This window comes from Phodopus roborovskii, unplaced genomic scaffold, assembly GCF_943737965.1.
Source record: "Phodopus roborovskii unplaced genomic scaffold, PHOROB, whole genome shotgun sequence".
Taxonomy (NCBI): domain Eukaryota; kingdom Metazoa; phylum Chordata; class Mammalia; order Rodentia; family Cricetidae; genus Phodopus; species Phodopus roborovskii.
Window position 1 is genome coordinate 1,542,404 of NW_026126599.1, and position 18,068 is coordinate 1,560,471.

Genomic DNA, 18,068 nt, shown 5'->3' on the forward strand with positions numbered 1-18,068 from the left:
GGGTCCAGGTATGACATTAGCTCTAAGAGGCATTTAGAGGCAGGGTTCCCAGAGTGGGTGAACTTCACCTCTCACATACTCTGCTAGCCTTAGGATCCTGGGCCATTTTCTGATAAATTCCACAGCCCATTGTCTGACAGGCCTCTGGGCTCAGGCTGGTAAGCAGGTTCATCGCCCCCATCTGCCACTAAGACTGGGAAAAGGATGTCAGGAGGTGTCTGGTGACAACCTCCCCATCCTGTGGGTTTTTCATCTTGCAGTTTGATGGATGTGGGTCACAGAGGTAAGCAGGAGAGACATCTCAAAGACTGGAGGGTGGGCTAAGGACAGGTTCTCTTGTGCCAGATGCAGGCAGATGGAGGACACTGAGCCATGGCCAGCCCACATGGCTTGTACACAGCTCCCGTTGGTGCCCATCATTCCCTCACACTGCCTTCTAGTCCGCATATCATCCTGGGGACTCCCGGGAAGCATTATAGCCTCCCAGGGGAAACCTGGCTGGGCTCCAGTGGGCAGGGCTCCACTCATAAACAGTTTTATGGCCCCAGGGCAGGCAAAGCTAGCCAGGGCAAGCTGGGCTGGGCAGAGATGGCCCAGGCTTTCCTCCCTGGGGGCCCCCTCTTCTACAAACTGCTTCTCATTCCCAACTCAGTGCCCCATGTGCAAAATGAGCCTCACAGGGACATTGTGAGGCTTGGTGCAGACTGGCATTCATGGGGGGCTCAGGGGAGGAGGGAAGAGAGAGAGAAAAATAGAGACAGAGCAATAAGGAGAGAGACACAGACATAGACAGAGAAGGTAGAGACAGGATCAAGATAGGGAAAGATGGAACACACAGAGAGAGAGACAGACAGACAGAGATAGCAAGATGAATAAGGAAGAAGTAGAGATGGAGACATAGAGAAACAGAGGAAGGGAGAAAGGGAGGGGGAAATCATGGAAAGTTCACTCCAGCCCTGTGGCCCAGTGGGCGGGCTTGCTGAGTGATTGATGGGTTAAGGAGTAGGTGACTGACCAAGCAGGGAGTGCCCCACCTTTCTTGGGTGACACAGATACCTTCGGGACAGGGGTCATAATACTCTCATGGTGGGGGGGGGCAGGTGATGAGTTTAATGACATAAAGTTCCTGGCGGGGGTGGGGTCCTCTCTACCTCAGAGGGTGACTGTCTCTTCTTCTTGCCCTTAACCCAACACAAGGGATCCTCTATGAGAGGCCCGTTTTTGTTAGCTTTTTGTTACTGTGATAAACACTGTAACCAAGCATCTTGTCAAAGGGGCTTTTATTTCATCTTACAGCTTGCAGTCCATCATCAGGGGTAACCACGGCAAGAACATAAGCAGGAACCTGGAGGGAGTGACTGAAGCAGAGGCCATGGAGAAGCATGCTCACTGGCTTGCTCCCCATGGCTTGCTCAGGCTGCTTTCGTATACAACCCAGGACTATCTGTCCAGAGGTGGCAATGCCCAGAATAATTAATCAAGAAAATATTCCACAGCCTTGCCTCCAAGCCAATATAATGAAGATATTTTCTTAACTGAGGTTCCTTCTCCCCCAGATGACCTTAGCTAGTATCAAGCTGACAAAAAACTAACTAACCAACCAGCTCAGGGACCATGTTCTGAGGGGCATCCTGGGTCCCCTGGCTCTGAGACATAGTCCCAATAGGGGACTGGAGTCCCAATAGGTTCTGGAGACAAGGGTTCTGGTGTTGTGTGTGAGCTGGCAACAGCCACACAATGGGAGTTACATCCTGGGGCCTGCTATGGGCTATTCGGATCATGATTGTACCCAATAGCAGGTCCTCAGACCTCATGGAGTAGACAACCTACTCTCCAGAGCCTGTCTGGGTCCCTCTCCACAGAATCCATAAGGTCATACCCTGGAGGTTATGTCCAGAGATGGCGGGTCAGATGCACAGAAAGTCACCTTTCTGGAGATAGCTATCTCATTCACAAGGGTCCCCGAGAAAGTCAGAGCATCTTTACCTAAGGCAGCTCCAGCAGGGGACACATGAAGAATGAGGTTCCAGGAGGAGAGAGGAAGACAGCTCCTTTGGACTAAGGTAACCAAACAAAAGTCCCCTCCAGGTAGGACATCAAGGTCACTCACACCTAGTCACTTTGAGTGTAGAGACTCTGGATGCTACAACTGATGTGCTTGGGTGAAGCCAGAGAGCAGGTGCTTATCACTAGGATAGAGTTTGATGTCAGAGGGCCAGGTGCTTGTCTTTGCAATAGGGTTTGACGTCCCATGCAATGACAGCTTCAAGTCTGAGTTTCTTTTACTAGGTTAACACACCTTACCTACAGTCTCATGCCATAATAAAATCAAGCAAGAGAGACAAATATTTCTCCCAATTCATGGATGAGATCATTGAACCTCAGAGAAGTTAAGCAATTTGCCATATGCCAAACAGCTAATAAAAACTATGATCATAGCTGGGCAGTGGTGGCATGATGGAAGATGCCACTATGTGTATATGTTTCTCATACTGGTTAATAATAAAGCACTGTTGGCCAATAGGAAAGGAAGATAGGAGGGACTAGGAGACAAGGAAATAGGAAGTAGGAAGGAGGAACCAAGATGGAGAGTCTGGAGAAAACAGTATGCCGCCGGCTCCCCAGTAAGAGAAATACATACCGGCTCCCCAGTAAGAGAAATACATAGATCAGCAGAAATGAGTTAATAATTAAGGCAGAGCTAGCCAATAAGAAACAAGTAACAGGGCCAACAACATTGTATCAAATACAGAGTCTCTGTGTGTTATTTGGGGCTGGTGCGGCAGCAGGACAAGACCAGAGGCGGCAGGTGGAAAAACCATACTCGTTACAGTGGCACACAACTTTAATCCCAGCACTCTGGAAACAGAGGCAGGTGCATCTCTGTGGGTTCAAGGCCAGCATGGTCTACAGGGTGAGTTCCAGGACAATCAGAGATACTCAGAGAAACCCTGTCTTGAAACTACCACCATCACCCCCCCCAAAAAAGAAAGAAAACTAGGAGCCAAGCCTGGTGCTACATGCCTGCAATCCCAGCACCTGGGAGGCTGAAAGGGGACAACCTCAAAATGGACTACACAGTGGCACTGCCAAAGGGAGAGAGGAAGAAAAAGGAAGGAAGGAAGGAAGGAAAAGAAAGGAAGGAAGGAAGACTTGTAAACCCAGTGCTGGCAATGTGGAGGATCCCTGGGGCTCTATGACCAGCCAGCCTAGCTAGCCTACTTGGCAAATTCCAGACTAGTAAGTGACCCTGTCTCAAAAGAGAGCAATGGGTTTGGAGGGATGGTTCAGTAGGTAAAGTGTTTTATATGCAAACATGAGAACCCAAGTTAAGTCCCAGCATGCATGGAAAAAGCCAGGTGTGATAGTACGCACCTGCACGCACGCGCGCGTGCACGCACACACACACACACACACACACTTTCACTAGCACAGGCTACATCAGCCCTACCTACTGGTACATGATAAGTCAGTCATCACTAAGCTCCATGCCAAGCACTGTTTTAATTTGTTGTTTGGCTGGTTGTTTATGTGTCACTGGGCATGGAATCTGGGGCCTTGTGCATGCTAGGCAAGCATTCTATAGATAGATCCAAAATCCCAAGCCTCGGGTACTTTATTAAAATGTACAAAACTGAGTTCTCTACTTGTAGAAGTTGAAAGAATATTTATTCAAGGAGATTGTTGAAGGGACTGACTGCCCCCCAGAAGAGTCTAGTGAAATGACACAGGTCTGTGTTCTGAAGGGACATCTAATAAAGGAAGAGCCTTTCCTTAAACTCAGGCTGAGCCAGAATTCTACCCACACACCCACTGGGCCCATGATGTACTTATGGGTCATTAAGGCCCTCAGTCTTTTCGAGGAACGTGCTTACATGCATACATGCAAATACAGTGATCCTTATTTTTCTTCCAAGGATTGGGAATAGAGCCCAGGCCCTTCCATGTGCTAGGCTACACCAGCAGCCATTATTTTACATTTGTTTGGGACTTTTGTTTTCATTTTTGAGACAGGGTCTCACTAGATAGGTCCTCTTGGCTGGTCTGGAACTTGCTATGTAGACCAGGCTGGCCTCATGGCGATCCTCTTGCCTCTGCCTCTGCTTCCTGTGTGCTGGGATTAAAGATGTGCATCACCACACCCAGCCTACATTTGTTTTTGTTTTTATTTAAGACAGTGTCACATTGTTACCCAAGCTGGCCTCTCGGTCTGTTTGCACAGACTGGACACAGACAAGATGAAGAAATATCATCACCAACCAACTGGAGATGGTGGAGGGCTCAGGCACCAGCTTCCCAGTTTGGTGGCTTCCGGAAGCAAGCTCAGATAGCAGGCAGCCAGCTGGGGTCAACAAAGACTTCCTAGCAGGACCAGGGCCAGCTGGGCTCAGAGGAAGTGCAACTAACTTGAAGTGGGGGGAACTAGATCTAAAGCTAGGACCTGGGAACCCCTGATGTGAAATCACCCAGCCTCAGTCTTGCAGGAGAGCTGCTAGTCTCCCCAGCATCTAGCCATGGGCCTGACCTCAAAGTGAGTCACCACAGCCAGCCCAGCTGATTCAGCGGAGCTGGGGGAGTGAGGCCGGGACTGTCCATAGACAGTCAAACAGCCAGCCAAGGTCAGGACTGTCCACTGTCTGGAAGGGCCAGCCAAGGCCATCATCCCAGCAGGGCTGAGCCCCACCTGCTGGCATGCAGCCACAACAGGCCTCTGTCTCCATAGTCCTTTGGTCAGAAAGCCCTGGCCTCAAGGAAATGGTTTTGGCAGGGAAAGTGGCTTATGACTGAAGACTCCTAGAAAGGATTCGGAACTGTGGAGAAGACCAAGGAGTGAATGAACAGTGAACTCCTGTGAATTCCCCGAGGAAGGCCTGCATTAATGACTGAGGAGAGGGAGAATAATTCACTAGATAGAGTCTGCCCACCTCCCAGGCAAGCAAATGGCCCACCACAGCTAGCAAGGGGCAGAGGCCAGAATGAAATGGAGATGTGTTCTCTATCCTGGATCCCATGTGTGCCCATGAGAAATTTGGCCAGTGGCACCAGACAAACTCTTCCCTCTGGAGGTTTAGTCAACCCTTCAAACTGGCAACAGCATGGCCCCATCCCTACAATATAGGAAGCCATAGAGAATGGGACATTGGGTACAAGATTGGAGCTGAGCCCTGTCTACTTGCCCATCCCTAGGATGAGGTAGGCAGGGGTCTAGCCAACATGGATTCCCATTTGAGCTGACAATGTAGAAATGAAACTAGTTAGCCAGGCATGGTGATGCAGGCCTATAAACCCAGCACTCAAGAAACTGAGGCAGGAGGATTTCCTGAGCTTGGAGCCAGCCTGAGCCCTATAGTGAGACTGCACAGACAGACAATAGATGATAGATAGGTGATAGATAGATAGATAGATAGATAGATAGATAGATAGATAGATAATGATTGACAGACTGGTTTGAATACATGGAGTTACAGTAGGTAGAAGGGTAGGGGTGGGGATGGGGAGTTCACATCTAAAGTGTGGGATTTGGGGTAGGGAGATGAAGCTCTGCAGGAGGGTGTAGTGATCACTGAAACATACTGTGCATGCAGATAATAGCAAAAAAAAATTGCCATTTTAACTTTTAATTTACATTTACTGGTTTTTGCAGCATGAGATGTTGAACCCATGTTAGGCAGGTGCTCTACCACTGAGCCACACTCCCAGCTCCTCATTGGGGGATTCTAGGCAGGTGCTTTACCACTGAGCCAAACCTGCAACCCCTCACTGGGGGATTCTAGCAAAGTGTTTTACTATTGAGCCAGGCTCAGCTTTAGGGATTTTATTTGTTTGTTTGTTTTGCTCTTTGAGACAGGGTTTCTCTGTGTAGTGCTGGCTGTCCTGACACTCACTCTGTAGGCTGGCCTCGAACTCAGAGATCCTCCTGTCTCTGCCTCCCAATTGCTGGGATTAAAGACATGCACCACCACTCCTGGTTAGCTTTAGTGATTTTTAAAGCACACACACGTGTGTGTGTGTGTGTGTGTGTGTGTGTGTGTGTGTGTGTGTGCGTGCGCGCTCATGTGCCTTCCAATGTTCCATGACAAACATGTGTAGGTCAAAGATCAGGAGTTGCACTCACCTTCTGCCTGATTTTGGGACAAGGTCTCTTACTTATAGTTTAGGTACACCAGGCTAGCTCATCTGAGTATTTCTAAGGTTTCTCCTGTTTGCCATTCCCACCCTGTAGAAGGAGCCCTGAGATTATAGACGACTGATACTTTGTCTGGCTTTACATGGGCTCTGGAGATTTGAACTCAGGTCCTCACATTTGCAGGAAAAGTACTCTGCCTGGCTCAGTGTTAATGGTTTGGAAATGCCAGAGCAGATAAAAAAAAAGTATCTACAAAAGATTTAGACAGAGGCCTCCCAGGTCGGGAAAGAGTTCTTCATTGCACATTTAATAATAGCTCATGCAGCACTTGGTGACATAAATAGGGGATAGAGGGGCAGGTCCACAGAATCCACAGATAGTCCATAGTGCAGGCAGGACACACACAGCCAGGGCCACACAGGGAGGAGCTGATGGCCAGCTGGAAGGGTCACCTCCCTAGACATGCACAGCGAGGGAAACGAGAGATTGATCACATTGTCTCTTGACATGCCGGTTACCCAGGGGACACTGAATAGTTGTGAACACTCATGTGGCCCTCAGGCCTGGCTGGATCATATCACACTGCACTGGGGACAGGGTGTTGATGGTTCATTATGTGGGGTCAAGCCTGGCTTCAGTACATTTCCTCCCATGTAAGGGAGCAGAGAGACTCAAGTAAGAGATGCTTTGGGTTCAGGGGCAGGGACCCAGGCTTTACACAACGAATCTGAGGAAGGCTCAACGCCCACAGCTTTAACCAGCAAGCTGGAGTTCTTTGCTGTCCCCTGGGGTTTCCAATAGGCAGGTTGACAGAACCATGGCTCCTGACCTCCAGGAGATGGGGACTCAGCCCAGACTCACCACTTTTGGAAAGCCCCATGTCAGCCATGCTTCCCGCCCAATCTGGGCATCCAGCCAGTGAGGGGTCACAGGCTTGGCCAACTGTCCTGATATGAGATCAGGGTGTCCAGCCTACCCGGAAATGGACTTTCCAAGAGCTGTGAGGGCAAGTGACTGGTTTAAGCCACTACCTCCTGACTTTCTGGGGCTATATCTCAGTCCTCAGTTAGGAGGCGGGGGTCTACTTGGGTCCCTCTGGGAGTTGGGGGTAGTGGGCAGGGATCAGGAATATCTTTCTTCACCCTCTGTTTCCGATCTCAAGCCTGAGTGTCCATTTGAGGACACCTCCATTTGACACAATCTGTCCTACACCTGGGCCTAAATCTGGGAGAATCTGACAGGGACCAGGGACAGTGTCCTGATAACTTCCAGCTCTGGAGGAAAGCTAAAAGGGTAGCTGTGGTCCCCCCTCTTGAGACCCAGCAGGACACAGGGCCAGTTCAAGTATGGGGACCAGATAATAATTCCCAGAAGACTTGAAGAGGGGATAGGGTGGCCCCAAGATAAGGCTGCAGGGCCACTGTGAGGGAGCCAGCTGTCACTTCCCTGGTCTGGGGACGGAGATGTCGCTTGCCCTTTATTTTTAAAGTGCACAAGATGGTTATTTATTCCAAAAGTGAGTCCAGAGAAGGGAGAGGCTCTGTTCCAGGCACCAGCCCCACCCAGCTGCTAACCAGCAGCTCCCAGGCCCCTGGCATGGGGAATGGATCACTGGGCCACAATAGCCCCTACAAGGGTACAGGTGCAATGCAAGCTCAGACAGTGAGGGAGATGAAGCTGTTGTAACGCTGAATGTTTCTCTTCAGGATTTCAGAGCAGGGGCCCAGAACTCGCTCAAAACGAGGCCGGTCCAACTTCACACACTTGAGGGGACCCCGGGCCACCACAGTGGCCGCACGGGGCCGGTTCAGCAGCAGTGCAATCTCCCCTGGAGGGATGAGAGGAGAAAGTCAAGGCATAGAATGGCATTTCTTCCCAGTGAGATGCCAAGTGAACCTGTGTTTTCTTCCTTCCTCTCTTCCTTCTTTCCTTGAGACAGGGTTCCATGTCTCCCAGGCTGGCCTAGACTCACTTGCTATGGAGCTGAAAATGACTTTGAACTTCTGATCCTCTTGTCTCCTGAGTGCTGGAGATTTCAAACTGTACTATCACACTTGGTATATTCAGTGCTGGGGACTGAACCCATGAATCTTTAGCCCTTGTCTTGAATTATAAATGTAATCTGTGTGTGTGTGTGTGCACACACACACGAGCATACATGTGCATGTCTGTCTGTCTGTCTCTGAGTGTGTTTACCTGGAGACTGAACATAGCCTCCTGCATGTGTACCCAAGCATGTTATCACTGAGCTACATCCTGAGTCCTTTAAAAATTGTTTTATTTACAGATAGGATCTGTATCCTGGGACAGGCCATGAACGTTCCATCCTCCTGCCACAGCATGGCTATAGCTAAGACGGCAAGTTCTGCACTAGTCAGTCTGGCGCAAACTCTTCCCTAGCTTATGTACGTCCTGTATAATATTTGTAACATTTGTATATAAGCTAACAAATTAGGGGCTGGGGATTTAGCTCATTGGTAGAGTATTTGCCAAGCATGCACAGAGTCCTAGGTTCCATGTCAACCCTGCATAAACCAGGCATGGTGAAGCATGCCTGTGAACCCAGCACTCAGGAGGTAGAGGCAGGAAGACAGAGACCTCAAGGTCATCCTCAGCCACACATCAAGTTTGAAGCCAACCGGGCTTACATAAGACTGTCTCAGCACCTCCACCCTGGCCCCCCCCACACACACACACCAAGAAAAAATTGTTATTTATCTGAAATTCGAGTTTAGTTAGTATTGTCCTGGGATCTGCCTAGCAGCCCCACATGCACCAGACACTGTGAAGCAGCCCAGGCCTCCTCATGACCTAGTTCCAGCTGTGAGAACATTTTGGATACACTCAGGACCCTCTTCCTTGGCAGACAGCTTATGGTCCCTGCGTCTCACCAAGGCTCTGCTCTCCCCACCACCAGCTGGCCCCCAGAACTGTCAGTCTTGTGGTCTCAGGCCAGTCTTGGACCTCAGTTTGAGGTGACACCAGGCTCGCCCTAACCCCCAGAGCCACCATGGTGCCTCATGAAACCCATGCAGCTCCTGACCCAGGGCCCCAAATGAGATGCCAGCCATATCTTGAGTGGGGGGCCCAACTCACCAAAGTAGTCAGAGGGTCCAAGGCGCCCCACTTCCATATACTCCTCATTGGGGGATCGTCGCTGGAGGACAGAAGCAGTACCCTGTGGGGGAGGGGACAGACAAGAGTCAACCAAGTGTGTAGGTCACTTGTTAGTTGGGGGGCATGTTGGATGCTGCTTGTTAGGGTACACCACATTTTGGGGATCACTTGTGTTGGGGGGGTCACCTGTTGGAAGGTCACGTGGGGAATCTACAGTAGGAGCCACAGCTTATGTGTCCCTTATTCTTGACTCCTTTCCCCCATGCAGCCATAGTTGCTTTCATCCTTAACTACACTCGCTTCTCCTCCTCTTTTTTGGGTCCACCAGGCCCTCTGGGAGGCAGACTCCCAAGAGATCTGAGCTCTAAGTTCCGGTGGCTTGCTAATGCACCCTCCCAGACACCTACAGGCCTAGAGGTTTCTGTCCGAACCCTGCTTTTACTGACACAACAGACAGCTCTCCCAAATGGGGACCTACCCAGCACCTCGCCCAGAGGCCTCGGTGGTGACTGTGGGGATGGCCCCAAAGGTGCCAGTGCTTTGTCACTATGCTGAGAGCTGACCTTGGGCTGCAGCCTAAGGACAATGGGCTGTCCTGCCACGTTTGGGGGGGCACTCCAGGGAGGCAGGGAGGAGCATGGTCTCAGGGTCACACACCTGCTGAGCTATGCAGCCCCTCCTTTCCCCCAGGAGGGCAGCAGTTCTACAGATGAAGCTGGCTCAATGATTAACAGGGCAGCTGCAGTAGGTCAGTAGCCTCTGGGAACATTAAAGACAAGGCCAGGGCACCCAGGACGTCTGGGCAGCCAAATGCCTCCTGTGCTCACACATTTTGCTACCTGAGATGGGCAGCACACATGGCTGGACCGTGGCTGCTTCTAGGCAAACCCTTCCACAGTCAGTATCCCCACTTGTCACCTTCAGGACTTAGGAAGATGGGGGCTGGCTTTCAACATTATCAGTAACTCCCAGTAAGAACAGCAGAGCCAAGCCAGGTGTGGTGATTCACACCTAGAATCCCAGCACTTAGGAAGGCAGCAGGGGGATTGCTGTGAGTTTGAGGCAATGCTGGGCTACATAGTGAGATGCTGATCAGAAATCCTGCCCAACAAACAAAGCCAAAGCAAAACAACAAAGACAACGACAAAAAAGCTCACAAAAACAAACAAGGAAAAAGGAGACCTTGAGTTGGCTCTGTGGGTGAAGTCACTTGCAATCAAGTTTAGTGTCTGAGTTTGATCTCCAAGACCCACATGGTATAAGAAAGGAAATGTCTCCTGAAAGTTATCATTTGACCTCCACACATGCATCACCTCTCCACAAATAAGTAAATGCTAAAATCAGGAGGGTGGGGCACATTCATTTAGGCTAGAGAGATGGTCCAGTGGTTAAAAGCAACTGCTGTTCTTCCAGAAGACCTTCATCCAGGTCAGGTGACTCAAAACTGCCTGTAAACCCAGCTCCTAGGGAATCCGCCAGCCTCTTCTGGACCCAGATATCCACATATATGTAGCAGGCACTGGCACGCACGCGCGCGTGCGCGCGCGCACACACACACACACAACTAAGACAGAAAGAAGAGAAAGAAGAGAGAGAGAGAGGAAGGAAGGAAGGAAGGAAGGAAGGAAGGAAGGAAGGAACGTCAGATGTGGACCAAATCTACAACCATAGCACTCAGGAAACAGGTGTTTTAAGGATAGGAAATTCAAGGTCATCCTAGGCTTCACAGAGCATTCAAGAACAGCCTGGGCTATCCTTTTCAAACACAACACTGAGCATCAGCGTGTATGTGATCCACCTCTGAGGAGCCAGAGTTTAGCTTTGAGTTTCCACAGACTCTGATCATCCTTCATTGTCCCTGAGGCAGGCAGCTGCCCAAGGGCTTGTGCATCTCATTTAACACCCACAGGGATGTTGAGGTTCCTGGTCCTGAAGGCCTCCATGTGGGTGTTGCTAGGTCTCAAGGGCCACCCACCACGCCAAGATATCCAGGTGCCCACCCCCCAAGGACACTCTCTAGGCATATACAGCACTCCACGGCAAAATGGGCTTCATCTCCCAGGCTCACTCAGACCCAGTCTTGATAGAGCTTGTGGCCAGGCTGTGCCTGGCTTAATGAGTGACTCCCAGGCCAGCAGCTGGTGCCCATAGTGCCTGGAGTTGCCAGGCACCCTTAGCAACCCCGGAAACTGTATCCCCAACCTGGCTCCTGGGCCTCTGCCGCATGTTTATGAATCGAGCTGATGGATGGAGTGGGGCATGTAAACATGGGACCACTTCAGGGCTGCCAGTGTGAGCAGGGAACATGGACAAGGGGCACATGGCCATGCCCACCAGGGGCCCCAACTGAAGAGATTAGCCCCATCTGTCAGGACAACTCACTGTGATGGGCTCCTCAGCTGACTTTGCTGTGTTAGGACTGGGGATGGATGGTTTGGCTGGGGCTTCCTGGAAAGTTCCTGGGGGTTGGTGTTGGGGACAGTTTAGTCTGTAAAGTGCTTGTTATACGAGCCTGACTTGTCTGACCCTTGGCATTCACATAGAGCTGGACTTGGTGGCCTAAACATAATCTCGGTGCTTTTGAATCTCTACACATGCATCACACTCCTCCACAAATAAAAAAAAGTCATTTTTAAAAGCAATTCATTTGAGCTAGAGCAATGAGTCAATGGTTAAGAGCACTTGCTGCTCTTCCAGGGGACCTGAGTTCAGTTCCCAGCACCCATGTGAGCCTCCTGACAGAGACAAAGGCAGAGTTACAGGGATCTCTAGGGCTCACTGACTGGCCAGCCTAGCCGTAATTGTCCACCCCTAGGCCAGTGAGTGGCCCTGTCTTAAAAACCAAGGTAGATGATGGTCCCTGAGGTTGACCTCTGGCCTCTACATTCACTTGGTTGTGGTAGTTTGAATGTAATTGGTTCCCATAAACTCATAGGGAATGGCATTATCAGGAGGTGTGGCTTTGTTGGAGGAAGTGTGTCACTGAAGGGGCATTCTTTGAGGTCTCCTATGCTCAAGCTACACCCAGAGTGACAGTTCATTTCCTGTTGCCTGCAGATCAAGATGTAGAACTCTCAGCTCCTCTAGCACCATATCTGACCAATGCTGTCATGTGCCATCATTTTGATAATGAACTAAACCTCTGAAACTGTAAGCCAGCCAGAATTAAATGTTTTCCTTTATAAGAGTTGGCCATGGTGTCTTTTCACAGCAACAGAAACCCTAACTGAGACACTTGTATACACATACCTGCATATTCCTCCCACACTTGCACCCCCCCCACACACACATATATACAAGTACAAATACACACAAACCCAGGGTAGGGTATGCTAGCCTGGGGAGCCTGGTGTACTGGCATGAACCTATCATACCAGCATTTAGTTCTCTCCTTCCACAATGTGGATCCTGGGGATCAAATTTAGGTCATCATGCTTGGTGACAAGTGCTATCTTAGTCCACTGAGCTATCTCACCAATCCTTCATCCCAGAATTCTCAAGGCAGACACATGCAAATCTCAAATTCAAAGGTAGCCAGAGCTACACAGCACACGTGTGAACACACACACACACAGAGAGAGAGAGAGAGACCGACAAACAGACATAAAACCAAACAAACAGAAAGTCAACTTAATGTTGCTACATGCTAAAATAATCATCATCATCATCATCATCAACCTATTCTCAGACCTAGGAAACAGGTGGGGGACTTTAGGGATCCCAGCTTGTTCTTCCTTCCTGCCCGGGCGGGCACCTCAGCAGGGTGCCCAGTCTTCCAGCCCCTAACAGGTGCCTCATGATGTAACAAAGGCTGTCATGGCTCTGGGAGTCACCAGACGCCATCCCTATACTGTTGGCAAAGAAATGCAGGGAACCCATGTCAACTCAGTTTCTTCGAAAGTGAGCTGGGGATGGCCACAGAAACACCCATGAAAGGTGTCCATGAAGATGAAATGTACATGAAGCCTTTACCTGATAGACTCAGAAGACAGAGTCAGTGACTGTGGTTGTGTGCCTCTCCAGGGTTGGGAATCCTGCAGGGAATGTGCAGGCGTGCCCCCTGACCTCATACAGCAAATGTTAGGGGACAGAGCAGTCAAACCATAGGCTCAGACAGAGGGAGCATAAAGGGGCATAGTCAGTACGGCAAAGACACAACGTGACCGTGAAGCTGAGCTCCAGAAGCGGAAAAGAGCCAAGCAGGGACACAGGAGCCTCCCACATAGGGAGGAGAAGCTGGCAAGATGCTGAGGTGGGGTCAGGAGGGAGACGGGAGTGGAAGCAGGAGGGCAGGGTCTCAGCAGGCGCAGGGGACTCCGTGCCTCCCACACATAACATGGGAACCCTGGCTTTCTTGAAGGAAAGAAGGTTGGCTGCAACACCCATGCTGTGGGTCCCCAGACCCTGTGGGACAGAGAGAAACATTCCTGTTCTTCCTGCTGTGTTGCTATGGGGCTCTTTGTTACAGTCGCTCCTTTGTTGCTCTGACTGATACACTGAAGCATGACTGTCACTTTCCTCACCCTAAAGCCAGCAAGCAGTATGCCCCCTCCATATGCCCCAAGATCTACTGGAGACAGGACATTGTCTCCTGTCGTGGAAAGCTCCTAGGAGAAAAGAAAAAACACTCCCAACTCAAGGACTATTCTGTGTTCCTAGTCACCACAGAAATGGCCAGACAGCCTAGAGGACACATCTAGAACCCAGGCCTGGGAAACACCCATGCCAAATTGCTGGCTCATAGTCTCCAAGTTCCTCATTGAAGATCCAAGTTTAGCTACAGATGTGCGGCAGACAGCTCAGAGGTGATGCAGGGGAATCGTCACTCCTGGGTGCCTATGACGGGTGCAGTCACAGACAACAAATTTCCTTTTAACTGCTGTGACTTAAAAAAAAATGTTTATTTTTTTTTCCTGCAACAGTAAAGAGGAAGTGTGACTTTCCTAAGAAGGAAGACAGCGGGGGCCACGTGGGATCCACCGCTACAAGGCCAGGTCCCCGCTTCCCCTTTCCATATCTCACAGCCCTGCACGTGAAGACCAGAAGTTGAACTGAATGTCTTCCTCAATCACTGTCCACTTTGTTTTTTGAGGCAGGCTCTCTCATCGACCCTGCAGCTCCCCAGTTCAGCTAGACTGGTTGGCCAGCAGGCCCTAGGGACCCTCCTATCTCCACCTCCCCAGTGCAGGGATTTAGGCGCATGCCGCCACTCTTGGCTTTTAGGTGGTTTCTGGATCAAACTCAGGTCCTCTCATTTATAAAGCAAGCCGTTCATCAACCGCATCATCTTCCTAACACTTTCCTAGACATTTTAAAGATTCAAAGCATGGTAGTTTCTAACAGGGAAGCTGAGTTCTCAGAGATGGAACTGGGGAAAACCAGATCTACTTGGGAGCCAATTCCTGGGAGGAGACAGCAATCTTTTTGCCTGGTTGGTTCTCATAGCTGCTCACCAGTCAAAAGTTTGGCCCTGAAGCCCCTCTCCCTTTCACAGCCTCCATCTCTCCATCGTAAACTGAGTGGTGACGGGACCCTCCCCTGTGCTGGAGAGATCCTTAAGCATCCTGTGAAAATCAAGCCATGAGCTCCGACACTGGGGATACTGAGAGCGTAGGTTAGGGGGACAGTCAACTAGGTCTAGCCACAAAGTGACCATGGAGCAAGAGCTATCAACCAACAATGCAGAGATCCTCCCAGAGCGTGAGAAGCAGTTGGTAACATGTCAAGGAGGGAATAGGGAGATGAGGAGGGTGAAGAAGGGGAAACATCATAAACAGGACAAGCTCAGGATGTTGGCAAGGGCAGGTATCCATGTTGTCTCAGCACCTGAAAGAAAGTCTCCCAACTCAAGCCCCTGCCTGGGACCCACACCCGCATGAGCATGAAAGCCAAAGTCCTTCCAGGTCCAGAAACAGCTGAGAAGTGAAGAACCCAAAGGCTTTTGTGTGAGAAGCATTGTGCACATGGACAGCAAGGAACTGAGCCTGAAAGGGGAGGGGCCAGACCCTGTGCACAGCTGAGGCCACCAACCCTCCGCTCCAGAACAGGGAGCAGGCGAAACTATTTGCTTTATTTAAAGAAATATCTTTTAAAAGAATCTGAGTTTCACTTCCATACATGGAAGTGGGTCCTACCATCCATAAATGAAAAGTGACACAAGCAATTGGAGACAGGTGTAGGAGATGCTTTGCAGACATGCCTGGGGCCCATGGGGACAGGGGAGTCCATGGGGACGCTCACACACATGGGGACACACATGCCCACAGGGACACATACCTGTGTACATGGGGATACGTGTGCAAATGGGAGCCAATATTCAGAGAGGTCCAGCACCTACAAAAGCATGCAAACGCACAGACACATGCATGTGTTTGGGGCACATGTTGTGCCCATGCTGTAAATGGAGGGTGGCCCATCCCCCACAGGGATAAGATTTGCTGACCCCAGAGACCCCAGAAACAGCTCCACTGGGAGTGGGAAGATGAGAACATGAGTGATGAGGGGGAAGATGGAAGCCATGGGCTTGTTATCAGTGTCATGAAAACTGTCCCACTCCAGGGATTGGGGGCTAGCCTGCAGCTGCTGTGTGTGCTCATGACTCATCTTAATCTGCATGGATGCCAAGACTGAACTCACACACGCATCACACACACACACACACACACACACACACACACACACACACACACAAAGCATGGAGGTAACTTCAACCTGGGGAACATATCCCAGAGGACTTGTTTTGAGATAGGAGCTTGCCATGTAGCCCAGGCTGCCCTCAGACTTTTGATACTATACGTCAGCTTCCCAAGGGCTAGGATTATAGAAATGGCTCTACCATGTTCAGCCTCCCAAATCATTATCATTATTATTATTTGAGATGGGTTCTTGTGTAGCCCAAACTGGCCAAGGATGACACCCAGCTTTCACATCTGGTTTTATGATACAAAGTTTAGTATGTTGATGAGGCTAGCCTCAAATCCATTCTGTAAACCAGGCTGGCCTTAATTTCTAGCCTTCCTGCTTTATCCTTCCAAGTTCTGGGCTAACAGGCATGTACCACACATCTAGTTTAAACATGTAAGGCTTTCCCCCCCCTGTAGTACTGAGGCTCAAATTCACAACCCTGTCCATGTAGACCTGCCTCTACACCCATAGGTTTCTGTGGTTTTGTTTGTTTTTTTGCTTTGTTTTGATTTTTTACTAGAGCACCCACAGGTTTTAAAGAAAGCAATCACCACAATTAACAGTTTCCCACGTGGAAGCTGATTTCAACTGCAGCTCCCCCACCCCACCTCCACCCCCAACCCTGTGCAAAGCCAGTCTGCCCCCCCCCACTCCCCCCCCCATGTGACTTTCCCTAGAGCTCCTGCAGGTTGAGTAGCTTCTGCTAGCTTAAGAAGCCTGGGCTCTCATCTGCGAAGGTGCCCTGCTCCGCCCTCCCCTTGTGCCTCGCTCCGCTGCCTGTCTGTAACACGGCTGGCTACAGCCTGTCCTTTCGACAACTGAGCAAACACACCAGCCTGGTGGGCGGCCGAGGTCAGCTTTTGTGCCAGCGTTTAATGGTTCATCCGTGAGGTCTGGGCCATGGCGGAGGCACGGCCCAGCAGCTCCAGTGGGAAAACAGACATTAACTTGGATTCCGGCGCCACAGCTCTCAGGATGGGGACAGGTGCCAATGAGGGCCTGGGGAGCATAGCTCCAGGCAGTCAAAGCCCGTGTGAGAGGGTCCCCTTCTGCTGGTCAGTCTCTGTCACACATACCCCAAGGTTGAGTCTGTCCAGCAGGTGTACAAACAGTGGCTCTAATGAAGCTCCAGGACTCCAGGGCAGGTAGACTTGGCATGCAGGGGTCAACAAGACAATGGTAAGGGCAAGAGAGTGAGACGGCATGTGGGCACCACCGGCCACGTAGGGCCCTGCTCCTTGTGCCCTTCTGTGGCTCCTTTCCCCTCCCCATCCTATCCCAACCCACCCCATCATCTGCTAGAGAAACAAAATGCACACTGGCCTTACACACTGACCTCTGGAAAACTCAGCCAAGCAGAGGTAGAGTGAATGTTCTAGGCTAGCACTGGGTTGCTGATTGCACGGAGCGGGCATGAGCCACCAAGCTGTCTCGGGAGCCCATGGCCTCACCTCCTGAATGAGGCCCAGTGTCTGCTCTTGAATGTATATCCCAGCTCATCTTCAGAGCATCTATGTCCCTATCTGACATGTCCTCAACACTGGTTCCCATCCCGGCTGACCCCACAACAGTAGCCCCCATCCCTACTGACCTCTACCAAAGCTCCCCCATCCTCACTGACATCATCCTCAGCGACCCTCATCATCTCTGATCTTCCTGCTTCTTGATGGCCCATTGTCCCTGCAACAATGGAATCCCCTGCTGTCCTATCCCCTAGATGGACATCCTTGCTGATCTCCCCTGCAGATAAACCCCTCTTTCTGTCTTAGATGGAAAGCCCCCTTGTTCATCTCCCCCATCATTTGCTGGAGTCCTGGCTGACCCACCCAATAACACCTGCCATCCAGGAGTAACTGAGCCTAGTGATTCTGTCCCTGCCTCCTCTACCCACCACAGTCCACACCCCACTGCCCTCCCTCTGACTTTCTTCCATCCCTGCCCAACCAAAAGAGAGTTCCAGAACCTACTCTAAAAGGGTCTGCATCACCCACAGGTCACCTTCCATCTACTCACTGCGGCTCTGGAGGGTCATCCCAAAAAGTGCTGCCACAACTGACTTTGTCCCTTCATCTACTGCTGGGCTGGATGTGCCAGGAACCACCCTCCTCTACAGCCATGGCATCTGGAGCCCTGTAGTCAC

General features: G+C 50.6%; 1 protein-coding gene across 1 annotated transcript in view; it reads right to left on the reverse strand.

Moving 5' to 3' along the window:
• Nucleotides 1-6,409: 6,409 nt before the first annotated feature.
• Nucleotides 6,410-18,068, reverse strand: part of Prkar1b (protein kinase cAMP-dependent type I regulatory subunit beta) — a 110,603-nt gene continuing 98,944 nt past the window's right edge. Inside the window, exons 10-11 of the mRNA XM_051205552.1 lie at nucleotides 9,224-9,305; nucleotides 6,410-7,955 (exon numbers count right to left, since the gene is read on the reverse strand). Of these exons, the coding sequence (XP_051061509.1) occupies nucleotides 7,783-7,955; nucleotides 9,224-9,305 (255 nt within the window). The 3' untranslated portion in view covers nucleotides 6,410-7,782. The remainder of the gene's footprint in view (nucleotides 7,956-9,223; nucleotides 9,306-18,068) is intronic.